Raw genomic sequence first — 26,596 nt, 5'->3', positions numbered from 1 at the left:
GGGAGGATGGCGGGGAAGGGAAGGAGCGGTCGTGGAAAGGCGCGATGGTCGTTTTTGTCACGTTGCTCAAAGAGCAACGAATCACAGATTTGGGTTGGAAGAGCCTCAAAACTCATCCAGTGCCGTGGCCGGGAGCTCCTTCCGCTCTCCCAGGCTGCTCCAGCCCGGCCTTGGATCTTCCAGGGATCCAGCAGCAGCTGCCAAGGTTTCCCCCTTCCTCACGTCCAACCTAAATCTCTTTTCATTTCAAGCTGTTTCCCTTTTGTCCCATCAGGATCTGCCCATGTAAAAAGTCATCCTCCCCCTTCAGAGCTTTCCTCCACTGAGTGTTTTCAACATCCCCTGGAGGCAGGAAAATTCCTCTGCGGGTGGCTGATAAATAACATTTGTGTTCCCAGAGATGTCACGGGTTCGCTTTCCTTGCTAAGACGTGCGGCGTTAATGATTTAATTGAAATTAAACGCGAAATGGAACGCACGAACGCGTTTTTACACAGTTTGAAAAATCTCTCGAGGGAGCTCTGGCTGTCACTGAATGCTTTTTTTCCAGGATTTTTGTTCGCTTCCTTGCTTTTTTTTTTTTTTTTAATACTACTGCATTTTTATATATATATATATATATTTAATATTCCTACTAAAGAACCGGTACTCCCATCCCCGCATCTCTGCCTGAAAGCCCCTTCAATTGCAAAATTACAACAATTTAGAGGGAAAAGCGCTTACGTTCTCCGCTCCAAGGGAATCTCCAGCTTCCCTTAGCAGACCCCCGGCTTTCCAAACTGAGACAGGTTTTGTCAGGGCCGTTTTTAACTCGGCTCGCTGATGTTGGAGTCCAGGGCGTTCCTTTGGCTGCCCTGGAGGGTCAGAGACCTGGGCAGGGGGTCTGGGACCCCGGCCCAGAGCTCAGAGAGACACTGGCTTTGATCTCAGTCCATGGGAAAGGCTTCCTGCACCACAGGAGGGATTGCAGGCCACAGGAGTGTGAAAGATGGGAGTTTAGCTTATCACAGGGTGAGAAAACAGTAAATTTAGGTTTCTAGCATTGAGGTGAATGGGGGCAAGATGGAGGATTTGGGGCGTTGTCTCCTGCTTCTTCTTTCTTCTTCCCTCACTCCATTTCAGCAGTGACGGTGGCACAAAGTAGTTTAAAGAGATTGGGTCAAAGTAGGGATGACCTGTTTAGTATAAGTGATAGGTATTGGCAAGTAATGGTAAATAAAGAACACGTAGCAATTAGTATAAAAGATAGAGACAGCCCTGGGTGGGGAGGAGTCGTCAGGTGCCCAAGCAGCTGCACAGATCTCAGCTGGGCACTGAGAAAATTGTGAGATAAGAAACAATAAACGAAGCGCGCAACCTTGAAAAATCAGAACTTGAACGCTCCGTCTCTTTCTTGCTTTTGGCACAGAGCTTTGCAGAGGGCGAAAATACTCGAAAACCACCTGAATGTCGGGGAAAGCCCACGACAGTTTGGGTTTCTAGCATTGAGGTGAATGGGAGCAAGATGGAGGATTTGGGGCGTTGTCTCCTGCTGCTTCTTTCTTCTCCCCTCACTCTATGTTCTGCAGTGACGGTGGCACAAAGTAGTTTAAAGAGATTGGGTCAAAGCAGGGATGACCTGTTTAGTAGAAGTGATAGGTATTGGCAAATAAGGATAAATAAAGAACGCGTAGCAATTAGTATAAAAGATAACGACAGCCCTGGGCGGGGAGGAGTCGTCAGATGCCCGGGCAGCTGCAAACATCTTTGTTGGGCACTGAGAAAATTGTGAGATAAGAAACAATAAACGAAGCGCGCAACCTTGAAAAATCAGAACGTGAAGACTCCGTCTCCTTCATCCATTTGGCTCAGAGCTTCGCAGAGGGCGAAAATACTCTAAAACCACCTGAATGTCGGGGAAAGCCCACGACAGTTTGGGTTTTTAGTATGGAAGTGAATGGGGGCAAGATGGAGGATTTGGGGCGTTGTCTCCTGCTGCTTCTTTCTTCTTCCCTCACTCCATTTTCTGCAGTGGCACAAAGTAGTTTAAAGAGATTGTGTCAAAGTAGGGATGACCTGTTTAGTATAAGTGATAGGTATTGGCAAATAATGATAAATAAAGAACGCGTAGCAATTAGTATAAAAGATAACGACAGCCCCGTTCGGGGGGAGTCGAGGAGTCGCCAGATGCCCGAGCAGCTGCACAGACCTTTGCTGGGCACTGAGAAAATTGTAAGATAAGAACAATAAACGAAGCGCGCAACCTTGGAAAATCAGAACTTGAACACTCCGTCTCTTTCTTGCGTTTGGCACAGAGCTTTGCAGAGGGCAAAAATACTCGAAAACCACCTGAATGTTGGGGAAAGCCCACGACAGTTTGGGTTTCTAGCATTGAGGTGAATGGGGGCAGGATGGAGGATTTGGGGCGTTGTCTCTTGCTTCTTCTTTCTTCTCCCCTCACTCCATTTCAGCAGTGACGGTGGCACAAAGTAGTTTAAAGAGATTGGGTCAGAGTAGGGATGACCTGTTTAGTATAAGTGATAGGTATTGGCAAATAATGATAAATAAAGAACACGTAGCAATTAGTATAAAAGATAGAGACAGCCCTGGGCGGGGAGGAGTCGTCAGATGCCCGAGCAGCTCCACAGACCTTTGCGGGGCACTGAGAAAATTGTGAGATAAGAAACAATAAACGAAGCGCGCAACCTTGAAAAATCAGAACGTGAAGACTCCGTCTCCTTCATCCATCTGGCTCAGAGCTGTGCAGAGGGCAAAAAGACTCTAAAACCACCTGAATGTTGGGGAAAGCCCACGACAGTTTGGGTTTCTAGCATTGAGGTGAATGGGAGCAAGATGGAGGATTTGGGGCGTTGTCTTCTGCTTCTTCTTTCTTCTCCCCTCACTCCATTTCAGCAGTGACGGTGGCACAAAGTAGTTTAAAGAGATTGGGTCAGAGCAGGGATGACCTGTTTAGTATAAGTGATAGGTATTGGCAAACAAGGATAAATAAAGAATGCGTAGCAATTAGTATAAAAGATAACGACAGCCCAGTGTGGGAGGAATCGAGGAGTCGCCAGATGCCCGAGCAGCTGCACAGACCTTTGCTGGGCACTGAGAAAATTGTAAGATAAGAAACAATAAACGAAGCGCGCAACCTTGAAAAATCAGAACTTGAACGCTCCGTCTCTTTCTTGTGTTTGGCACAGAGCTTCGCAGAGGGCGAAAATACTCGAAAACCACCTGAATGTCGGGGAAAGCCCACGACAGTTTGGGTTTCTAGCATTGAGGTGAATGGGAGCAAGATGGAGGATTTGGGGCGTTGTCTCCTGCTTCTTCTTTCTTCTCCCCTCACTCCATTTCAGCAGTGACGGTGGCACAAAGTAGTTTAAAGAGATTGGGTCAGAGTAGGGATGAGCTTTTTGGTGTAAGTGATAGGTATTGGCAAATAAGGATAAATAAAGAACAGGTAACAATTAGTATAAAAGATAACGACTGCCCAGTGCGGGAGGAGTCGTCAGATTCCCAAGCAGCTGCAAACATCTTGTTGGGCACTGAGAAAATTGTGAGATAAGAAACAATAAACGAAGCGCGCAACCTTGAAAAATCAGAACTTGAAGACTCCGTCTCCTTCATCCGTTTGGCTCAGAGTTGTGCAGAGGGCAGAAAGACTCTAAAACCACCTGAATGTCGGGGAAAGCCCACGACAGTTTGGGTTTCTAGCATTGAGGTGAATGGGGGCAAGATGGAGGATTTGGGGCGTTGTCTCCTGCTGCTTCTTTCTTCTCCCCTCACTCCATTTCAGCAGTGACGGTGGCACAAAGTAGTTTAAAGAGATTGGGTCAGAGTAGGGATGACCTGTTTAGTATAAGTGATAGGTATTGGCAAATAAGGATAAATAAAGAATGCGTAGCAATTAGTATAAAAGATAACGACTGCCCAGTCCGGGAGGAATCGAGGAGTTGCCAGATGCCCGAGCAGCTGCAAACATCTTTGTTGGGCACTGAGAAAATTGTGAGATAAGAACAATAAACGAAGCGTGCAACCTTGAAAAATCAGAACTTGAACACTCCGTCTCTTTCTTGCTTTTGGCACAGAGCTTTGCAGAGGGCAAAAAGACTCTAAAACCACCTGAATCTTGGGGAAAGCCCACGACACTCTGATGTTCCAGACCTGGCTGATTTTTTTGTCCCTTTTGTCCCCAAACAGGTGCATGATGGACAGCGACGACGAGGTCCGGGACAGGGCGACGTTCTACCTGAACGTGCTGCAGCAGAGACAGCTGGCCCTGAACGCCGCCTACATTTTTAACGGTCGGTGAGAGCCAGGAGACAGCTCGGAGCTGTTAATTCACCCGGTTTTTTCTGGCCTGAGCACCTTCCCTGCCCGGTGTTTGTGCTGGGAGAGGCAGATTTAGGAGATTTAACAATCTAAACCTGGCCTTGGACGCTGCTGGGGGATCCAGGAGCTGCCGCAGCTGCTCTGGGAATTCAAAATAATGTAAATCTGAGGCAGATTTAGCAGATTTAACAATCTAAACCTGGCCTTGGACGCTGCCAGGGGATCCAGGAGCGGCCGCAGCTGCTTTGGGAATTCAAAATAATCTAAATCTGAGGCAGATTTAACAATCTAAACCTGGCCTTGGACGCTGCCAAGGGATCCAGGAGCGGCTGCAGCTGCTCTGGGAATTCAGAATAATCGAAATCTGAGGCAGATTTAGCAGATTTAACAATCTAAACCTGGCCTTGGACACTGCCGGGGGATCCAGGAGTGGCCGCAGCTGCTCTGGGAATTCAAAATAATCTAAATCTGAGGCAGATTTAGGAGATTTAACAATCTAAACCTGGCCTTGGACGCTGCCAGGGGATCCAGGAGCGGCCGCAGCTGCTCTGGGAATTCAAAATAATCGAAATCTGAGGCAGATTTAGCAGATTTAACAATCTAAACCTGGCCTTGGACACTGCCAAGGGATCCAGGAGCTGCCGCAGCTGCTCTGGGAATTCAAAATAATCTAAATCTGAGGCAGATTTAGGAGATTTAACAATCTAAACCTGGCCTTGGATGCTGCCGGGGGATCTGGGAGCGGCCGCAGCTGCTCTGGGAATTCAAAATAATCGAAATCTGAGGAGCATGGGTTGGGAAATGGAGCCAGGAGCGTGAGTTTGTTGGAACTTCCTGCACTTGGCACAGATTTCTTGATTTTCCTCCGTTTTTTTCGATCCGAAAGGAGGGTGAGGGTCGGTTGTAAAAACGTTTTATGTCCGTGATTAAAGAATTCACTGCGCAGAGGATTTAATTCGCCCGTGTGAGGTTTTTGGGAGCGAGCTGCTTAAACTTGGCAACTTCTGTGTCATCTTCAGAGCAGCTTTTTTTTGTTATAATTCTACTTTGCCTGTTTTGTGTTTCCTGTGTATCAGCAGTGCCTGGGGCAGGTCCAGCTCTTAAAATTGAATTTTTCTGCCTTTTCTCCTCTGCAGGGCTGACAGTGTCTGTTCCAGGCATGGAGAAAGCCCTGCACCAGTACACGCTGGAGCCCTCAGAGAAACCCTTTGACATGAAAACGGTTCCCCTGGCTACAGCCCCCATCTTCGAACAGAAAGCAGGTAACGGAATCCACCCAGCCCCCTGGAGAAACGGGCTGGAGGCAAGGCTCAGAGCCCCGGGGCTGCTCTTGTTCTGCTGATCTCCTTAGCGAGTGTGGGCATAATCAGGATTTATTGGTCCACAGCCTTTGGGGAAAAAGCCATTCCAGGAGCTCTCAGTCGCTTCTCCGGCCTTTTTCCGTGTCCTTGCACAATTCTTGAGCGTCTTCGCTTAGCACAAACAATTTTGAGTTTGGTTTTTTCTCTCCCTTCTCCTCCTTTCATTTATTTTTTTTTAACTGGTTTTTCAGGGCTAAGGTGTGGTTTATTCCTCATCACTCAGACTGATTCTCTCTGCTTTCAATCCAGTATTTTCACACCAAAAAAATTTTTAAAAAAGATATTTCAGTGTGTGAGGAGCTCTCCTTAGCGAGTGTGGGCATAATCAGGATTTCTTTGTCCACAGCCTTTGGGAAAAAGCCATTCCAGGAGCTCTCAGTCGCTTCTCCGGCCTTTTTCCGTGTCCTTGCACAATTCTTGAGCGTCTTCGCTTAGCACAAACAACTTTGGGTTTCGTTATTTTTCTTTCCCTTCTCCTCCTTTCATTAATTTTTTTTTAAACTGGTTTTTCAGGGCTAAGGTGTGGTTTATTCCTCATCACTCAGATTGAATCTCTCTACTTGCAATCCAATATTTCTACACCAAAAATTTAAAAACAAAAAAAGATATTTCAGTGTGTGAGGAGCTCTCCTTAGCGAGTGTGGGCATAATCAGGATTTCTTGGTCCACAGCCTTTGGGAAAAAGCCATTCCAGGAGCTCTCAGTCGCTTCTCCGGCCTTTTTCCGTGTCCTTGCACAATTCTTGCGCGTCTTCGCTTAGCACAAACGACTTTGGGTTTGGTTTTTTCTCTCCCTTCTCCTTTAATTTCATTTATTTTTTTTTTTAACTGGTTTTTCAGGGCTAAGGTGTGGTTTATTCCTCATCACTCAGATTGAATCTCTCTACTTGCAATCCAATATTTCTACACCAAAAATTTAAAAACAAAAAAAGATATTTCAGTGTGTGAGGAGCTCTCCTTAGCGAGTGTGGGCATAATCAGGATTTCTTGGTCCACAGCCTTTGGGAAAAAGCCATTCCAGGAGCTCTCAGTCGCTTCTCCGGCCTTTTTCCGTGTCTTTGCACAATTCTTGAGCGTCTTCGCTTAGCACAAACGACTTTGGGTTTGGTTTTTTCTCTCCCTTCTCCTCCTTTCATTAATTTCTTTTTTAACTGGTTTTTCAGGGCTAAGGTGTGGTTTTTATTCCTCATCACTCAGACTGAATTTCTCTACTTTCAATCCAATATTTCCTCACCAAAAAATTTTTTAAAAAAGATATTTCAGTGTGTGAGGAGCTCTCCTTAGCGAGTGTGAGCATAATCAGGATTTATTTGTCCACAGCCTTTGGGAAAAAGCCATTCCAGGAGCTCTCAGTCGCTTCTCCGGCCTTTTTCCGTGTCCTTGCACAATTCTTGAGCGTCTTCGCTTAGCACAAACAACTTGGGGTTTCGTTATTTTTCTTTCCCTTCTCCTCCTTTCATTAATTTTTTTTTAACTGGTTTTTCAGGGCTAAGGTGTGGTTTTTATTCCTCATCACTCAGACTGAATTTCTCTACTTTCAATCCAATATTTTCACACCAAAAAATAATAATATAAAAAAAGATATTTCAATGTGTGAGGAGCCAGGCTGGCAGTGGTTTGCAGCAGAATGTGGGAAACATATAGGGAAATGCGATAAATATAAGGAATATAATATAAATAATAGGATGTAAGGGATAATTCGTGGAGATTTAATGGCATTTAAACCTCCTGCGTGGTTTAGCTGAGGCCGAGCACAACGTCTTGGCTTTGTCCTCTCCACAGAGATTGCCCTGGTGACCAGCAAACCCGAGAAAGTGGCTCCTTCACGCCAGGATATATTCCAAGGTAGGAGAGATCAGCGGCTCTCCAGAACATTCCAGGAGAGCTGCAGAGGGGCTGGGGACAAGGACAGGACACAGGGAATGGAAAAGGGGAGATTTGGGGTTTTGGGAAGGAATTCCTGCCTGGGCTGCAATTCCCAGAGAATCCCTGGATCATTCCCTGGATCCTGGAATGTCCAAGGAAGGATTGGAGCAGCCTGGGATCATGGAATTATCCCTGGAATGAACTCTGAGCTCCCTTCCCACCCAAACCTCTTCAGGATTCTGGGATTTGGGACCCTCAGAATCCATCCCGAGGGATTTTTCCGGAAAATGGGGAGAGGAAAGAGAGGGGAAGGGAAGGGAGACCCTTGATGGTGTCCTGAGATTCCAAGTGAAGCCCCTGGATGCATCAATTTCTTGGAGAGGAGATGGATCCAACCTCAGGCTCTGGAGCCGGGCTGGGAGAGCTGGGAATGTTCTCCTGGAGAAGGGAAGGATGCAGGGAGAGCTTCCAGAACATTCCAGGGCCTGAAGGGGCTCCAGGAGAGCTGCAGAGGGGCTGGGGACAAGGACAGGACACGGGGAATGGACTGGGAGAAAAGGGGAGATTGTGGTGGGATCTTGGGAATGAATTCCTGCCTGGGCTGGGATTCCCAGAGCAGCTGTGGCTGCCTTTGGATCCCTGGAGTTTTCCAAAGCCAGGCTGGACATGGATTGGGACAGTGGGAGTTTCCAAGGGTGGTGGAACTGAATTCCCATCACGTCCCTTCCAACCTAACCCATTCTGGGATTCTCTGGAGCGTTGGGATGGGGGCGGGATCCGAGCCTGCTCCCGTTGATCTCCTCTTCCTTCCCGCACAGAACAACTGGCAGCCATCCCAGAATTCAAGGGCCTGGGTCCTTTGTTCAAGTCCTCGGAGCCAGTGCAGCTGACAGAGGCAGAAACGGAATATTTCGTTCGCTGCATCAAGCACGTGTTCCCAAACCACATCGTTTTCCAGGTGAGGGGATCCACCCCCTTCTCCCATTGCTCAGCAGCGTTTGGCAGTGTGGAACCACACAGCAAATTTGCTGCTTGCTTGATTTGGGAGGGAAAAAGAACCTGGTCAAAGTGCGATCGTGATACGCAAAGCAATCGCACGAGACGAGAGATTTTCGCAGGGCGGAGACTTCCTCCGACCCAGCTCAAGCTGAGCCAAGGCCAGAGCCCCTCTGCCTGTTTATTTCTTACTTTTTATACATTTGTGGGTCTGGATGAGGATTGGCTTCTGGAGTTTTCACCTCCCAGCCCAATGGCCGGACCAGCTGTCAGTTACAATTGTTTTCAGGTTAGAAACATGCAAACAAAGGACAGGGAATGAAAAACAAAATATTTGTTAATGTTACGTGCGTGAGAAAAAGTGAAAACTGCTCCTGACATTGTGCAGTAGCTAAAAGGTCTGACTCCACTTTATGAACAATCAAAAGGCTTTAAAAAAACCCAGCAAGACCGGGGCGACAGTTGAAGGAACGTTTTCAATTCCTTTTTTTTCCCCCCCCTCCCCTGCTTGCTGCTGCAGTTTGACTGCACCAACACCTTGAATGATCAGCTCCTGGAGAGGGTGACGGTGCAGATGGAGCCGGCCGACGCTTACGACGTCATCTGCTGCATCCCGGCGCCCAGCCTGGCCTACAACCAGCCTGGCATGTGCTACACCCTGGTCAGCATCCCCCAGGACGACCCCACTGCAGGTGAGAGGTCGTGCACCCCCCAAAAAAATCCCTCCAGTGAAGGTTTTGGGGATGGGGAAAGAGATTTTGGGGGTGCGGGGGTGTCCTCGTTTGGGGACAAATTTGGGAGAAAACCCCTGGGAATTTCCAGGGAATTTCTGTGCCCTAGCTAGCTGAAACCAACTAAAAGCAAAAAAAAGATCTCTGTCCTGCAGTCTCTCTAAGCTTTTGCCGAACACTCTGTCCGCAGCAGAATGTGGAGGAGTCAGGCAGTTTTCTCAAAACAAACTCCACGCTTCTCCTTGCTCTTAGAACCAGTCTTAAAGGCACAAAACTCAATATCCAGCTGTCCTGGTTTGGGACAAATTTGGGAGAAAACCCCTGTAGAGGATCCCTCTAAGGAAGCAAACCCAAGTGACCCCTACCTCCAACCGGTCCGGTAAAAAAAACCTCTTTGGAGAAAAGTGGAAAAAACTATTTTACTAAACAAATGAAGTGCATGCAAGTATAAAGAATGAATAATATGAAACAATAAAACCTCTCGTTCTGAAGTGAGATGGCAAATTGAGAAAGTCCTTGCCATGGGTGGAGCTCGGCTCTCTCTCAGTCTCTCCTCAGTCCCAGTCCCTCCGGCGCTGCTGGAAAATGCCGAGGTCCAGGCCCCGGTGGGCCGCAGGTGCAGCCCCCAGTGCTCCCCTGGGTTTTCAGTCCAGAGCAGGTTTAAACAGTTCCAAGAAAAAGGGAAAAAAAAACAGTCCAGGGAAATTCTCTGCCCTAGCTAGCTGAAACGAACTAAAAGCAAAAAAAAAAAAATCTCTGTCCTGCTGCAGTCTCTCTAAGCTTTGGCCGAACACCCCGTCCGGAGAAGATTGTGGAGGAGTCAGGCAGTTTTCTCAAAACAAACTCTGCACTTCTCCTTGCTCTTAGAACCAGTCTTAAAGGCACAAAACTCAATATCCAGCTGTCCTGGTTTGGGACAAATTTGGGAGAAAACCCCTGTATAGGATCTCTCTAAGGAAGCAAACTCAAGTGACCCCTCCCTCCAACCAGTCCGGTAAAAAAAAAACCTCTTTGGAGAAAAGTGGAAAAAACTATTTTACTAAACAAACAAAGTGTATACAAGTATAAAGAATGAATAACATGAAAAAATAAAACCTCTCCTTCTGAAGTGAGATGGCAAATTGAGAAAGTCCTTGCCGTGGGTGTAGCTTGGCTCTCTCTCTCAGCCTCTCCTCAGTCCCAGTCCCTCCGGCGCTGCTGGAAAATGCCGAGGTCCAGGCCCCGGTGGGCCGCAGGTGCAGCCCCCAGTGCTCCCCTGGGTTTTCAGTCCAGAGCAGGTTTAAACAGTTCCAAGGAAAAGGGAAAAAACAGTCCAGGGAACTTCTCTGCCCTAGCTAGCTGAAACGAACTAAAAGGAAAAAAAAAATCTCTGTCCTGCAGTGTCTCCAAGCCTCCGCCGAACACGCTGTCCGCAGAAGAATGTGGAGGAGTCAGGCAGTTTTCTCAAAACAAACTCCGCGCTTCTCCTTGCTCTTAGAACCAGTCTTAAAGGCACAAAACTCAATATCCAGCTGTCCTGGTTTGGGACAAATTTGGGAGAAAACCCCTGTAGAGGATCCCTCTAAGGAAGCAAACCCAAGTGACCCCTACCTCCAACCGGTCCGGTAAAAAAAACCTCTTTGGAGAAAAGTGGAAAAAACTATTTTACTTAAATGAAGTGCATACAAGTATAAAGAATGAATAATATGAAACAATAAAACCTCTCCTTCTGAAGCGAGATGGCAAATTGAGAAAGTCCTTGCCGTGGGTGGAGCTCGGCTCTCTCTCAGTCTCTCCTCAGTCCCAGTCCCTCCGGCGCTGCTGGAAAATGCCGAGGTCCAGGCCCCGGTGGGCCGCAGGTGCAGCCCCCAGTGCTCCCCTGGGTTTTCAGTCCAGAGCAGGTTTAAACAGTTCCAAGAAAAAGGAAAAAAAACAGTCCAGGGAACTTCTCTGCCCTAGCTAGCTGAAACGAACTAAAAGCAAAAAGAAAGATCTCTGTCCTGCAGTCTCTCCAAGCCTCCGCCGAACACGCTGTCCGCAGAAGAATGTGGACAGTTTTTATCCAGGATTTCTCTCTCTCTCTTTTCCCAGTGGCTTCTACCTTCAGCTGCACCATGAAGTTCACAGTGCGGGACTGCGACCCCAGCACGGGGGTGCCAGAAGAGGACGGGTACGAGGATGAGTACGTGGTGAGTCCGGGTTTTTGTTCCCTCTTCCGCTCTGTCACTAATTTGGGAGAAATGTGGATTTTGGGACGAGTTTCCTCTGGATCCTGAGATCAAACAATCTGCCTGAAACAGCAAAAACGCTGGGAAATGTCGGGTTTAGATCTTTCCCCACGTCTCGGGTTTGAAGGACGGTTGTCTGCCAGGGAAAGCCGGAGCTTCCCTTTGGAATGGAGGATGTAAACTCCCCCTTCCCTCCAAATTATTGTAATTTTGCGATTGGGGGCTTTCGGGCAAAGATCTGGGGATGGGAGTAACGGTTCTTTACTAGGAAAATACAAATGTAGCAGTACAAAAGAAACAGCGAGGGAGGAAACAAAAATGCTGGAAAAAGCCCTGCCAGGGTCAGGGGTACGACCTGGCGCTTTGTTGGTCAGGGTGTTGGAAGCAGTCCAGATAAATCCTCCTGGAGTAACAGCTGTGGTTCTGTGGAGCAGAGATGGGCCTGTAGAAAGTCCAGCGGTGGTGAGACGGGTCCGGTCTTCCTCCGGGAATCCGGCGGAAAACCCGGATCCCTCGCGTCCTTCACTCCCAGTTTTTATCCAGCTGGGAACAGCTGGCTCCTCCCCACCGTGTGGAGCATCTCCCAGTGGGATGATGGAACGTGTCACGGCACTGGTGTGCCTCAGTGGCCCGTTATCAGCAGATGTCCCCTGGAGGATGGAGGGGAGGTGACAGAGATAACAAACACCGCCCCACCCGGGTGTAACGGCTGGGCCGTTACCAGGAGTCATCCTCCTCCTTCCCCATGGAGTTAGGAGGATAAAACACCTCCCAAAAAACCCACCTTTCACCAGATGAAACACAACATGCGTTTTTGGGCTCCATAACCTGTGACACCTCGTCACTGATTTGGGAGAAATGTGACCCTTGGGACAAGTTTCCTCTGGATCCTGAGATCAAACAATCTGCCTGAAACAGCAAAAACGCTGGGAAATGTCGAGTTTTAGATCCTTCTCCCAAAAACCTCGTTCCTGTCGAAGTTTTAGTGCCCCAGGGGATGGAATTTGTGGGGGCGGAGAGGAGGGAGGGAAAAAACTACTTCCATTGTTTGTTTTCAGAGCTGTGCTCCCATCTTTCCAGCCCGAACATTCGGATTTTTGTTAATTGTGTGGTCGGTGATAGGGGTACGGTCAGATCTCGGGAAGTACTGGAGGAAATAAAGGGGAGCTGGGAATGTTCTCCTGGAGAAGTGAAGGATGCAGGGAGAGCTTCCAGAACATTCCAGGGCCTGAAGGAGCTCCAGGAGAGCTGCAGAGGGACTGGGGACAAGGACAGGACACAGGGAATGGACTGGGATTGGAAAAGGGGAGATTTGGGATCTTGGGAAGGAATTCCTGCCTGGGCTGTAATTCCCAGACAATCCCTGGAATGTCCAAGGCCAGGTTGGAGCAGCTTGGGACAGAGGAAGATGTCCTTGCCCATGGCAGGGGGTGGAACTGGATTATCTTAAAAGATCCTTTCAACCCAACATTTCCTTGGGATTCCCTGGATTCTGAGGAATTCTCTCCATGGAAGCCCAGGAGGGGGCTGTGAAGGTTTTTTACCATCAAGTGGTGACCTCGTTCTCTGCTCTCCTTTAGCCTCACACATGTTTCGTGTAAATACTTTGAAGGTTTACAGATGGCCACCACAGATGCTACTTCCCCTCTTTTTAGAAGCTGTTTTTATACAGTTCCCCTGGAATTAAATCCAAGCATCGCCTCGGCAAAAAACGCTCTGGGCTCTTTTTCCCTTTCCGAGGTGAGGGTCATATCCTTAACTGGAAAATTTCCCTTTTTTTTTTTTGTTGGTTTTTTTCCCTCCCAGTTGGAAGACTTGGAGGTGACGGTGTCGGATCACATCCAGAAGGTTTTAAAGCCCAACTTCGCGGCTGCCTGGGAGGAGGTGGGAGATGACTTTGAGAAAGAAGAAACCTTCGCACTCAGTTCCATCAAAACCCTGGACGGTGAGATAATCCCTCATTTAACCCCCTGCCGCGCCGGGGTTTTAATTACTGCAATAAATAATCACCTGGAATCATTTTCTTCTTCAATCCCTGAGTGCAGAAGCTGTCAGTAACATCGTCAAGTTCCTGGGCATGCAACCCTGTGAGAGGTCAGATAAAGTGCCAGAAAACAAAAACTCTCACACCCTCTACTTGGCTGGTGAGTGTTGCTGCTGCCGAATTTCCACGTTTTTTTGTGTCCCCGCTGATTTTTTCGAAGTGAAGGGAAATGGTTTTGGAGGTGCTGCTGTTGTTTTGGGTTTTTTTTTTTTTCCTCTGTGGAAAGAGGATTTTTTTCCTCTGGAGTGAGCCGGTGTGTTGAACGCAGTTGGTCCTAACTTGGAGATTCTGTCTTGGATGTGCTCAGGCCGAGCTCTTGGAATGTGGGAATGGTGGAGAACCTCTGATTTGACAACTTCCAGAGCAGATAAGATTAAATCCTTTGCCTGAGCTTATCTCAGAAGGGCGACTCTGGGAGCGTCCTGTTCTTGAGTTCGTCGCTCAAGACGCATCCTGAGTTGTCCTGCAGCACCCACAGCTTCTTCCAGAACCATGGAATTGTTGAGGTTGGAAAAGCCCTCTGAGGTCATCGAGTCCAACCCTTCCCAGCACTGCCAAAGCCACCCGTGTCCCCAAGTGCCACATGCGCGGGGCTTGGAAATCCCAAACCTCCCCGGGCAGCTCTGCCAGGGCTGGACAAACGTTTCCATGGAGGAATTTTCCCTAAAATCCAACCCAAACCTCGCCCGGCCCAGGCTGAGTCCGTTCCCTGTGCTCCTGTCCCTGTTCCCTGGGAGCAGAGCCCGACCCCCCCCGGCTGTCCCCTCCTGTCAGGGACTTGTGCAGAGCCACAAGGTTCCCCCTGATCCCCCTTTTCTCCAGGCTGAACCCCTTCCCAGCTCCTCCTGATCCCCCTTTTCTCCAGGCTCAGCCCCTTCCCAGCTCCCCCTGATCCCCCTTTTCTCCAGGCTGAACCCCTTCCCAGCTCCTCCTGATCCCCCTTTTCTCCAGGCTCAGCCCCTTCCCAGCTCCTCCTGATCCCCCTTTTCTCCAGGCTCAGCCCCTTCCCAGCTCCCCCCTGATCCCCCTTTTCTCCAGGCTCAACCCTTTTCCCAGCTCCTCCCTGATCCCCCTTTTCTCCAGGCTCAACCCTTCCCAGCTCCTCCTGATCCCCCTTTTCTCCAGGCTCAGCCCCTTCCCAGCTCCCCCTGATCCCCCTTTTCTCCAGGCTCAGCCCCTTCCCAGCTCCCCCTGATCCCCCTTTTCTCCAGGCTCAGCCCCGTCCCATCTCCCCCCTGATCCCCCTTTTCTCCAGGCTGAACCCCTTCCCAGCTCCCCCCTGATCCCCCTTTTCTCCAGGCTCAGCCCCTTCCCAGCTCCCCCTGATCCCCCTTTTCTCCAGGCTCAACCCTTTTCCCAGCTCCCCCCTGATCCCCCTTTTCTCCAGGCTCAGCCCCGTCCCATCTCCCCCCTGATCCCCCTTTTCTCCAGGCTCAGCCCCTTCCCAGCTCCCTCAGCTTTTCCTGCTTCTCCAGCCCCTTCCCAGCCTCATTCCCTGGACACTCTCCAGGCCTCTCCCGTTGGGAGCCGTCCCCAGGATTCCAGAGTGTCCCTCAGGGGGACAATCCCCACCCTTGGGCTGTCCCCAGGTGCCATCAGCCTCTTGCCCAGCCGGGGATGCCCAACCACTGCCAGCAGCCACCCCCAGGCCCTTTCCCAAGCTTTTCCCAACCCGGATCATTCCGCGGTGTGGTGAAAAGGTTAAACCCGAAGGTTAAACCCGAGCCTCTCCCAAGTGACCTCTGCCCCGTTGCTTTGTCCCAGGCGTGTACAGAGGCGGCTGTGACGTGCTGGTCAGGTCCAGGCTGGCGCTTGGGGACGGTGTGACCATGCAGGTGACGGTCAGGAGCAAGGACGAGACGTCCGTCGATGTCATCCTGGCTTCCGTGGGCTGAGAGTTGCGGCGGTGCGATTCCTGGAATTCTTCCCGTTTTTCTTCTTTTTTTTTTTTTCTCTCTCCTGGCTTGTCCCCTCGTGAGTGTGATTTTTTTATTCCTCAACTTGGGAAATCGTTTTGTATGATGTTCTGGCCGGTATCTTATCATTTAACCGTTCCCACCTAATTTATGGCGTCTCGAGCTGGGGGAGATGAAAGACGCGAAAAAACGGGATCAGATCCTTTTTTTTTTGTCAAAATTGCTTTTTATTAACAGAAAATAAACACTGGTTCAGGTGGTGGAATTCATATGAATTACTGTTAATAAAATAGAAATTTTGTTGTTGTTGTTCTAATTCTGTCTGTTCCAGTACAGAAAAAAATAGCCTGTAATGGCTGTTTATTAAGCAAAAAAACCCCTTTATTCCTAAAGGGATGCTATTAAACTCCCAACATAAACAATTAAAAACCAGCCCAAACCTCCGAATTTGCAGTATTTTTTGTGACTGTCTCTTCTTCCTCACAGAAAAATCAATGTACAGAGAGAGATCAAACTCCATCTCTCGAGGCAGATTCAATCCTCTGAGCTTTATGTCAGTGAGTAACAACCAAACCTCAGGGGGGGCAGCCTTTTTCAAACTGGGGGAAAAAAAATCCCATGTGGAAAACTGGGAAGGGAGAGAGAGGGGATGTGAGGGATTTTCTGTGGGGGAAGAAGCGGTTCTTTCTTCCCGAGTCGCGGCGATGACGAAAGAAAATCGGAAATTCCGATTTTATGTTCGTTTAAACCTCTGCCTCTCTAAAGAAGAACAGCATCCTGCGTTTTCCCTTCATTTTTCCAGTTCCCCCAAGGATTTCCCTCGGTTTGGCAGCCCAGGATGAAGGCGTGAGCTCGGTGGTTGGACGCGGCAGAGAAAATCAAAGTTGGGTTTTTGGTTTTTTTTTTTCCTTTCTCCTGACTCTCGAGAGAAGAGAACCGAGCTGCAGCAGCTCAGAAGGAGTTGATGAAGTTCAGGTAGGCGTTGAGAAATCCCGTGGGATCCTCCAGCTGGGGGTAGTGGCTGATGTGATCATCCAGCACGGACACCGTGGACATGGGAAGCACCTTCCTGGTGGAAAAAGGGAGCGAGGCTTAAACACGGGAATTGTCGCCGACTCGACCTTCTCGGACAGCTCGTTTTTGGGGATTTAAAAAAAAAAATAAAGCCTGGAGCCGGGCTCCATCTGACCCCTTCCAAGTGGCTGGATTCTGTCACCGAGACACACAAAGCAGTCACACACAGGCAAGAGATTTTGGCAGAGGTCCTTCCGATCCCAGCTCACAGCTGAGGGAGCCGAGAGAAGAAGAGACCCCTTTGTTTATTTTTACTTTTTATACATTTGTGGGTCTAGCAGAAGATTGGCTTTTTGGGGTTTCCACCCCTCAGCCTCAGTGGCCAGAGCGATTGTCAGTTACAATTGTTTTCAGGTTAGAAATACGCAAACAAAGGACAGAGAACGAAAAACAAAGGATTTGTTTATGTTACATCTGTGGGAAAAGGTAGAAAACTGCTCTTAATATTGTACAATAACTAAAAAGATCTGACTCCCATTTATGAAAATCAAAAGGCTAATGAAGTAACTCAGAAAAAACAGGGTAACAGGATTCCCTTCAGGTTAATTTGGAGGAGGAGAACTTCCTCCGGAAACAAAACCTCCCCGGTGCGCTTTCGAAATGCATCGTGGCAGGGACTGAAAATCCTGATTTTTTTGGAACCGACTCCCAGACTGCTCTCACCGAATCACCCGGCCGTGCAGGTGACAGTGGGGATTAAAAACAGCCTCCGTGAGGACGGAATTGGAGGAACAGCCAGGCTAAAATATCCCTCGGAATGGGGGCCCGGTTGCACGTTCCCACTTTTTGCCTTACTTGTAAAGCTGCAGGAACTCCGGGTGTGGATTCACGGGGTCCAGGGGCCCGTAGATGAGATGCACTGCAAGGGAGGCACAGGCAGAGCTTTTAGATCCATGAATTAATGGATTCGTTAATTAGGACATCCCCAAGGAGACCTGCAGGAGCGTTCCCTCCTCACAGGAAGCTTGGGAAGCTTCCAGCGGAGCGCTGAATCGAAACAGCTCTGAACTGGCTTCGGCTGCTCTGCCCTGGGGTCAAGTTCAGCCTCCAACTCCCCAATTTTTTTTTTTCCCTGGTTGCAATTTTTTTTTTTTTGGGCTTGAAAAGCTCCTCAGCATCCCTGGAGCAGCACTTGGAGAGCCAGCAGTGAACCAGGGAACGTTATCTCGGCTGAAAAACTGGATTGGAGCTCAGAATAACGAGAGGCTGACGAGTGGAAGGAGCCTGGAAGTGAAGGGGGGGGGAAATTCCCAAAATTCCCACCCGGTGAAGGAATGGGTTCCTACTCACGTGGGACCGAGGTAGACATCAAAGCCCCAACCCAGCGCTCTCTGTGCTTCTTTCTCTGGTTTATGTACTGCAAAATACTGAAGGAAAAGTCATCGTTGGGCAGTGGATGCTGCCCGGCCTGGAATTTGCTCCCGGGGCCGTGGACACGATGAGATCCGGGTGGGATCTGCGTCTCTCCCGTGGGGAAAGCAGCACCAGCCCATCATCCCTGGGCTCAGACAAGGAGCTGAACTCAACCACCAGCCCAAGCTCCTAAAAGCCACCAGCTGGAAGAAGCACGTCCTTCCAAAATTCCCAAGGTGAAGATTTGGGATTGGGATTTCTGGGAATGGCCCAGAAGGTTCAAATCCAGAGGCAAATCTCTCCTGGGATAACGCTGGGGAGGGTTCTGCTCAAAGAACCTGCCACAGGCTGAGCTCCAGTCGTTAACCAAAACCTCCCCAAATCCAAACCCTTGATTTCCAAAAGGAAAAAAAAAAAAAAAAAATCCCCACGTTCCACATCTCAGATCCAACTCCAACCTTGCATCATCCCAGAGAATCCCCGCTCCAGCATCTCCCCCCCAGCTCCTTCTTGGGATGTAATGTTGATCCCAGCCAGCAAAAGAAGCAGCTGGAAGTTCTGGGGAGCCTGGCCGAGCTCCGGGAACCGCGGAGCTGACGCGGGAATTCGTGCCGAGCTACCTGTCCATGACGAGATTCCCGTCGTTGTTCCGCACCGCCGTCCACATATCCCAGAATTCCGCCTGCGAGGGCTGCGTGTAGGGCCCGAAAACCGCCCCGAGCCTAGGGGGGGGAGGAAAAAAAAAACCCAACGGAATTTGGAGAGACACAACGGCAGCTGCGTCAGGGAACCGCTCCGAAACTAGTGGAGGGCAAAAAAATTCCAGCGCTTCCAGTTTCCGCAGCGAAACTCCGAGATGTCACCCCAAGTAAGTGTTGGATGGCCTCAAAGGGATGTGGGTTTTTTGGGGGGGGAAAAAAAAATCTGGTTGTGCAGGGGTTTTGTTGGCTCTGAACTGTGTAATTCCAACCCTTGTGGGAGAGGAGGATTTCAGTGTCCGTGGAATTGTTTGGTTGATTATTAAACTGAAGCTCGTGGCCAGTGGGGAGAGGGAATGGGCCAGAGGTCAATCCCACCTCCCCAGGGACAGTGCCAGGAATCTGCTCCCTGCCAAATCCCTGATTTATGGAATCAGGGAATGGTTTGGGCTGGAAGGGAATTTAAGGATCACTCCCACTCCCTGCCATGGGCAGGGACACCTCCCACCGTCCCAGATTGCTCCAAGTCCCAATGTCCAACCTCGCCTTGGACACTTCCAGGGATCCAGGGAAGCCACAGCTTCTCTGGGAATTCTGTTCCAGAATCTCCCCCACCCTCCCAGCCAAGAATTCCTTCTACTTCCTGCACTTCCCCTTTCCCACTTGGTTCACATCCCTGTGGATCGAGCCCGCTCACCCTCCGGAGAAGAGGAAGAAGTTCATCAGCCGCAGGATGATGGGCGACAGCAGCCCCCCGTCCTTGAGGAGCTTGGGAAGGAAGGAGAGAGCACCGGACACAGGGATAAATCCATGGCGAGCTTTTCCCAGGACTCCCAGCCCAGACCCTTGAGGTGTCCGTGGGGTGTTCCTTTGGGATTTTGGGATTCACCATGACTAGAGAGGGGAGCAGCTCTCACCTTCTGGATGAAGCGGGGGTAGTGCGTTTCGGGAAAAATCCCTGGAAGGACATCAAAGAGCGGAGCTGTAACGCTGGAAGTGTTTTGTTCCACATCTCCCAGTTTGTCCCTCTTTATGGTGCCATGGAAGTGGCTCAGGGAGCCCCAGGATTGATGCTCCTGGTTAATTACAGCACCTTGATTGCAATCCTTGGGATTTGGGTGACGGAGATGGGAAGGCCAACCCGTCCCATGGGTCTCATCCTATGGATTCCATCCCGTGGATTCCCATCCCATCCCATGGATCCCCATTCCATCCCATGGATTCCATCCCATGGATCCCATCCCATCCCGTCCCATGGATCCCCATCCCATCCCGTCCCATGGATCCCCATCCCATCCCGTCCCATGGATCCCCATTCCATCCCATGGATCCCATCCCATGGATTCTATCCCATGGATCCCATCCCATCCCATGGATCCCCATCCCGTCCAATGGATCCCATGCCATGGATCCCCATTCCATCCCATGGATCCCATCCCATGGATTCTATCCCATGGATCCCCATCCCCATCCCATGGATTCCCATCCCATCCCATGGATCCCATCCCATGGATTCTAACTTATCCCATCCCATGGATCCCATCCCATGGATTCTATCCCATCCTGTCCCATGGATCCCATCCCGTCCCATGGATTCCCATCCCATGGATCCCCATCCCGTCCCATGGATCCCCATCCCGTCCAATGGATCCCATGCCATGGATTCCCATCCCATCCCATGGATCTCATCCCATGGATCCTAACTTATCCCATCCCATGGATTCTATCCCATCCTGTCCCATGGATCCCATCCCGTCCCATGGATTCCCATCCCATGGATCCCATCACATCCCATCCCATGGATTCTATCCCATCCCACCCCATGGATCCCATCCCATGGATTCCCATCCCATGGATTCTATCCCATCCCACCCCATGGATCCCCATCCTGTCACATGGATCCCCATCCCCATCCCATGGATCCCATCCCATGGATCCCCATCCTGTCCCATGGATCCCCATCCCCATCCCATGGATTCCCATCCCATCCCATGGATCCCATCACATCCCATCCCATGGATTCCCATCCCATGGATTCTATCCCATCCCACCCCATGGATCCCATCCCACCCCATGGATCCCCATCCTGTCCCATGGATTCCCATCCCATGGATCCCATCCCACCCCATGGATCCCCATCCCCATCCCATGGATCCCCATCCCCATCCCATGGATTCCCATCCCACCCCACGGATCCCATCCCACCCCGGGCAAGCCTTACCTCCGTTGGATAAGCAGAGGCTGTTGATCAGGATGCTTCCAGTTCTATTGTGCTCATACCTGGGGACAGCAGAGAAGAAGGTGAGACACAACCCAAACCTCTCCAGGCCCCGAGAGACGACCGAGCAGGAGAGGCCAAACTCCGCCGGATCATCTCCGTTTCCTTTGGGAACCGGCCGGCCGGAAGCCGCGGACACAAGGAAAAAGGGGATCCTGCTCCGCCTCTCCTTCCACTTATCTGCTGGGAATCATCTTGGTGGAGACCCCAGAGGGCGGGAGGGGTGGCAGGGACCTGTGGAGCAGCTCCTGGGCGACCGTGTCGCCGTAATCGTGGGACAGGAGGTTGATCCGCTGGTGCCGGAGCCCCAGGTGCCGCAGCAGCCCCTCCACGATGGTGGCCTGCTCGAAGATGGAGTAGCCGTGGGGCCTCTGCAAAAGCCGGAGAGAGGGGTCCCGGTGAGAGCCAGACCCCGCAGGAGCCCCACGGATTCCAGGATAAACGGCCCAAGGGAGGAATGTGGAAACAGGGAATACGGGGAGCAGTGGCTGGGATGTCCCGGAACGTCCTCAAAGTCGTGGGAGCGTGGGCTGTGCTCCAAAGGGGTCGAGGTGCGTTTTGGAGTCCCATCAAACCCAGCTGAAGGTCCACCATGAACCTTCCTTATCCCTCCCACCGTTGTAGTGACTTATCCCTTTTTCAGAGGTAAATGGGAGGAGAAAAAACGCAATTTTTCTCCTGGATAGCAAAAACTGATTCTCCGGAGCGCTGAGGCGAAAGCAACCGTGAAAATCCTCCTCCCAGGGTACTCACGGGCTTGTCACTGAATCCAAATCCGAGGAAATCCAGGGCGATCACCCGGTGGAAGCGCTGGGTCAGCCCTTCCCAGATCTGGGAAGAGGAGAAACGCATGGAAAAAGCATCCAGTGGGAGCAGAGTGTGGAGACATCCGCAGCGATGAGCAGGACGTGTGCTCCTCCCCACCATCCCAGGAGAACATTCCAGCTCCAAGAAAAACAGCAGGAGATCAAAATTCCCCAACAAACAGCCAGACCATCCCCTCCAAAAAAAAAAAAACCAAAAAACAAAAAATCAAAAAATCCAAGGAATTGTTGTGGCTGTTTTCCTGGACCGTGGGACGTGGAAAGAGCTTGAGTTTCACACTGGGAGAGGAACAAGGTCTGGAACAAGGAACACTGGGGGCCTGGGAAAAGCTCTACATGTGGTACAGCTGTCCACAAAATATGTGGCCTCGTTTTTGTACATCTCCACTGAGGCTTCATCCGGGCCTGAACATCCATATGTGAGTCCTGTCCCATGGGGAGCAGAGCCTTCAGCTGCTCATTCTGCTCCCAAGGAAGGGGGGCTGGGACACCACATGGTCATGGTGCCTGTGCCCAAATCCATTTGGCTGTTGTTGGAGAGGTGCTCTAGCTGACCTTGAGGCCTTACCCATCTGCCAGAGAGGATTAGGTAATCCTAATTCTCCTCCAGCAGAAATCAGGAATTCTCTGTTGGAGTCCAGGGCATTCCTTTGGCTGCCCTGGAGGGTCAGAGACCTGGGCAGGGGGGTCTGGGACCCCGGCCCAGAGCCCAGAGGGACATTGGCTTTGATCCCAGTCCATGGGAAAGGCTTCCTGCACTGCGGGAGGGATTGCAGGCCACAGGAGTGTGAAAGATGGGAGTTTAGCTTATCACAGGGTGAAAAAACAGTAAATTTAGGTTTCTAGCATTGAGGTGAATGGGGGCAAGATGGAGGATTTGGGGCGTTGTCTCCTGCTTCTTCTTTCTCCTTCCCTCACTCCATTTCAGCAGTGACGTGGGCACAAAGTACTTTGTGAGGATTGGGTCAGAGTAAAGATGACCTTTTTAGTATTAGTGATAGACATTGGTAAGAAATAGTAAATAATACGTAGCAATTAGTATAAAAGATAACGACAGCTCAGTTCGGGGCGAGTCGGGGAGTCGTCGGGAGTCCAAGCAGCGGCAAACATCTTGTTGGACACTGAGAAAATTGTGAGATAAGAAACAATAAACAAAGTATGCAACCTTGAAAAATCTAAACCTGAAGACTCCGTCTCTTCCTTCGGTTTGGCACAGAGCTGTGCAGAGGGCAAAGGACTCTAAAACCACCTGAATGTCGGGGAACAAACCCAACAATTCTCCTCCGGAGCCTGGCCCAGCCCCGCCGTGCTGCCTGCTCATCCCCAGGAGCTGAAAATCCTGGGATTTGCCGTCAGATTCCGGCCCCCCTCACCTTGCTCCAGTCGTAGCTGGACGTTGGGAAGCCATGCAGGAGCACCACGACGTCGGAGCTGCCGACGGCGCCGCCGGAATCTGCGGGGAGAGCGGGACACCTCCGGGTCAGCTTCTCCCAAAATCCCTCCCTTCCGACGGGAATCGCTGGGAATCCGCCTCTCCCTCCGCTCCCCGCGGCCAAGCACGGCTTCGATTCCCACCCCGGCTTCCCATCGGAAACCTCGGCGGCTCCGTGATCAATCCAGGGATTTAATTAGGCCAAATTAACTCCGGCAGCCTCTGTGCTGCTGCAAAAAGGGGTTTCCAGGGTCTTTTCCATGCTGGGATCCTTCCCACCAAGGTACGGAACCAACTTTCCCCAGCGACGCGTTCTGATCCATCCCTGCCGGATCCAGGACGGCAAAAACCGGGAGGGATTTGTCCCCAGCGTGCCCGGTTTCAGGAAGGTCCCCACGGCCACGCAGGGGTGGATGACTCTGGCACCTCTGTAGAAGATGTTCAGGTCCTTGTAGGTGAAGAAGCTTCCGGAAGATTTCCAGGAGCGGAGCGCCGGGGAGGGCTGTGGGGGCGGGATGTGCAGGTAGACGGCGAGGAGGGGCACGCCCAGCAACCCCACCTGCAGCCACCACTCCTTCATCCTGCGGGAACAGCCGGGACGGCGCCAGTCATTCCGGAACCTCAGCGTTCCCACGGGGCTCCCCGGGTCCCCAGAAACCACCTGCGTGTCCTCAAAACGTCCCCATTCCCAGAAACCACCAGCGTGTCCTCTAAATTCCCCCATTCCCAGAAATCACCTGTGTGTCCCCAAAACGTCCCCATTCCCAGAAACCACCTGTGTGTCCCCAAAATTCCCCCATTCCCAGAAACCACCTGTGTGTCCCCAGAAGTTCCCCATTCCCAGAAATCACCTGCGTGTCCCCAGAAGTTCCCCATTCCTGTAACTCCTTTCCATGTCCCCAAAACGCCCCCATTCCCAGAACCCACTCCATGTCCCCAAAACTCCCCCATTCCCAGAAATCACCTGCGTGTCCTCTAAATTCCCCCATTCCCAGAAACCACCTGCGTGTCCCCTAAATTCCTCCATTCCCAGAAATCACCTGCATGTCCCCAAAATTCCCCATTCCCAAAACCCACCTGTGTGTCCCCAGAAGTTCCCCATTCCCAGAAATCACCTGCATGTCCCCTAAATTCCCCCTTTCCCAGAAACCACCTGTGTGTCCCCAAAATTCCCCCATTCCCAAAACCCACCTGTGTGTCCCCAGAAGTTCCCCATTCCCAGAAATCACCTGTGTCTCCCCTAAATTCCCCCATTCCCAGAAACCACCTGCGTGTCCTCTAAATTCCCCCATTCCCAGAAACCACCTGTGTGTCCCCAAAACTCCCCATTCCCAGAAACCACCTGCGTGTCCCCTAAATTCCCCCATTCCCAGAAACCACCTCCGTGTCCCCTAAATTCCCCCATTCCCAGAAACCACCTGCGTGTCCCCAGAAGTTCCCCATTCCTGTAACTCCTTTCCATGTCCCCAAAACTCCCCCATTCCCAGAACCCACCTCCGTGTCCCCAAAATTCCCCCATTCCCAGAATCTGCGTGTCCCCAAAACTCCCCCATTCCCAAAACCCACCTCCATGGTCCCAAAACTTCCCCATTCCCAGAAACCACCTCCGTGTCCCCAAAACTCCCCCATTCCCAAAACCCACCTCCACGGTCCCAAAACTTCCCCATTCCCAGAATCTGCGTGTTCCCCATTTCCAGAATCCACCTCGATGTCCCCAAAACTTCCCCATTCCCAGAAACCACCTGCACGTCCCCAAAATTCCCCCATTCCCAAAACCCACCTGTGTGTCCCCAGAAGTTCCCCATTCCCAGAAACCACCTGCGTGTCCCCAAAACTCCCCCATTTCCAGAATCCACCTTGATGTCCCCTAAATTCCCCCATTCCTATAACTCCTTTCCATGTCCCCAAAACTCCCCCATTCCCAGAACCCACCTCCGTGTCCCCAAAATTCCCCCATTCCCAGAACCCACCTCCACGGTCCCAAAACTTCCCCATTCCCAGAATCTGCGTGTCCCCCATTTCCAGAATCCACCTCGATGTCCCCAAAATTTCCCCATTCCCAGAAACCACCTGCATGTCCCCAAAATTCTCCCATTCCCAGAAACCACCTGCATGTCCCCAAAACTCCCCCATTTCCAGAATCCACCTCCATGTCCACCTCCATGTCCCCAAAACTCCCCCATTCCCAGAAACCTCCATGGTCCCAAAACTTCCCCATTCCCAGAAATCACCTGCGTGTCCCCAAAACTCCCCCATTCCTATAACTCCTTTCCATGTCCCCAAAACTTCCCCATTCCCAGAATCTGCGTGCCCCCAAAATTCCCCCATTCCCAGAACCCACCTCCGTGTCCCCAAAACTCCCCCATTCCCAAAACCCACCTCCATGGTCCCAAAACTTCCCCATTCCCAGAGCCAGGGTCACAGGTCCAGCAAAGATTTGGGGTCGGAGAGGGAATGTTGGTCCCATTTGGGGTCTGAGGGGGATTGTGGGTCCATTTGGGGTCATTGAGGGGGGACATGGGGTCACTGGGGGGGGGCTCGAGAGGTTATGGGATCACTGGGGGGGGTCATTTAGGGGGGTTTCAGTGGGGTCACTGGGGAGTTATGGGATCACTGGGGGGAGTCATTTAGGGGGGTTTCAATGGGGTAATGGGGTCACTAGGGGGGTTATGGGATCACTGGGGGGGGGTCATTTAGAGGGGTTTCAGTGGGGTCATGGGGTCACTGGGGGGTTATGGGATCACTAGAGGCGTCATTTAGAGGGGTTTCAGTGGGGTCATGGGGTCACTAGGGGGGTTATGGGATCACTGGGGGGGTCATTTAGGGGGGTTTCAGTGGGGCCATGGGGCCACTGGGGGGTTATGGGATCATTAGGGGGGGTCTTTTAGGGGGTTTCAGTGGGGTCATGGGGTCACTAGGGGCATTATGGGATCACTGAGGGGGGTCATTTAGGGGGTTTCAGTGGGGTCACTGGGGGCGTCAAGAGCTTTTTGGGGTCCGGGGGGTTCATGACCCCAACGCGGTTCAGGGAGCCAATAGCAGTCAAGGGGAGGGGACCCACCCAGGGGACACACCCACCCAGGGGACACACCCACCCAGGGGACACACCCACCCAAGCCACACCCCGTTAATCCCCGCCCACAAACCGACCTCGGCGCCCCCACCCCTGCTCTTTCCCCTCAGGCCGCGCGCGCTCCCTGAGCGCGGGACCGGGGGTTGGGCGGAGCCCCCGCGCGCGCTCCCGGCGGGGCGTGGCCGCGGCCGCGCGCGCGCCGCTCTCACCTGCGCTCAGGTGCCGCCGCGGGCGCGCGCCGCCATCGCGCTCTCCCGGCGGCGGTGAGGGGGCGTGGCTTCCGCTCCGCGCATGCGCAGTCCACCATCTCCCCTTCCCGCCCGCCGCGTCCCTCCCGTTGCCCGGCGACGCGCGCTCTCCCGGCTGCGCGGCCTCTGATTGGTTGCGGCCGCGGCGGGCGGCCAATAGCGGCGGGCGTAGTTGCGGGG

The 26,596-nt window shown here is 51.5% G+C and overlaps 2 protein-coding genes across 3 annotated transcripts in view; one reads left to right on the top strand and one right to left on the bottom strand.

Moving 5' to 3' along the window:
• Nucleotides 1–15,752, top strand: part of COPG2 (COPI coat complex subunit gamma 2) — a 39,993-nt gene extending 24,241 nt beyond the window's left edge. For both annotated transcript variants that reach the window (XM_058420162.1, XM_040061554.2), the window contains 9 exons: nucleotides 4,185–4,288; nucleotides 5,453–5,578; nucleotides 7,459–7,521; nucleotides 8,361–8,500; nucleotides 9,059–9,230; nucleotides 11,340–11,437; nucleotides 13,283–13,421; nucleotides 13,522–13,620; nucleotides 15,285–15,752. In XM_058420162.1, the coding sequence (XP_058276145.1) occupies nucleotides 4,185–4,288; nucleotides 5,453–5,578; nucleotides 7,459–7,521; nucleotides 8,361–8,500; nucleotides 9,059–9,230; nucleotides 11,340–11,437; nucleotides 13,283–13,421; nucleotides 13,522–13,620; nucleotides 15,285–15,415 (1,072 nt within the window). In that variant the 3' untranslated portion in view covers nucleotides 15,416–15,752. The remainder of the gene's footprint in view (nucleotides 1–4,184; nucleotides 4,289–5,452; nucleotides 5,579–7,458; nucleotides 7,522–8,360; nucleotides 8,501–9,058; nucleotides 9,231–11,339; nucleotides 11,438–13,282; nucleotides 13,422–13,521; nucleotides 13,621–15,284) is intronic.
• On the bottom strand, nucleotides 15,693–26,434 carry MEST (mesoderm specific transcript). Its single transcript, XM_040061555.2, has 12 exons — nucleotides 26,378–26,434; nucleotides 23,522–23,676; nucleotides 23,037–23,116; nucleotides 21,593–21,670; nucleotides 21,074–21,210; nucleotides 20,783–20,841; nucleotides 19,479–19,519; nucleotides 19,259–19,329; nucleotides 18,484–18,585; nucleotides 17,801–17,877; nucleotides 17,306–17,369; nucleotides 15,693–16,505 (listed from the first exon to the last, which is right to left on the bottom strand). Exons 2-12 carry the CDS (start codon nucleotides 23,673–23,675, stop codon nucleotides 16,388–16,390), a joined length of 981 nt encoding a protein of 326 aa, XP_039917489.1. The 5' UTR covers nucleotide 23,676; nucleotides 26,378–26,434; the 3' UTR covers nucleotides 15,693–16,387.
• Between the last annotated feature and the right edge of the window lie 162 nt (nucleotides 26,435–26,596).

This window comes from Hirundo rustica, chromosome 4 (assembly GCF_015227805.2).
Source record: "Hirundo rustica isolate bHirRus1 chromosome 4, bHirRus1.pri.v3, whole genome shotgun sequence".
NCBI lineage: Eukaryota > Metazoa > Chordata > Aves > Passeriformes > Hirundinidae > Hirundo > Hirundo rustica.
This window is presented reverse-complemented; position numbering and strand designations above follow the sequence as displayed.

Coding starts and splice junctions, on each gene's coding strand:
- MEST (XM_040061555.2), bottom strand. CDS start 23,675: ATGAAGGAGTGGTGGCTGCAGGTGGGGTTGCTGGGCGTGCCCCTCCTC. Junction 23,117..23,521: donor CCTGAACATCTTCTACAGAG/GTGCCAGAGTCA, acceptor CTCTCCCCGCAG/ATTCCGGCGGCGCCGTCGGC. Junction 16,506..17,305: donor GAGTTCCTGCAGCTTTACAA/GTAAGGCAAAAA, acceptor TTTTTCCACCAG/GAAGGTGCTTCCCATGTCCA.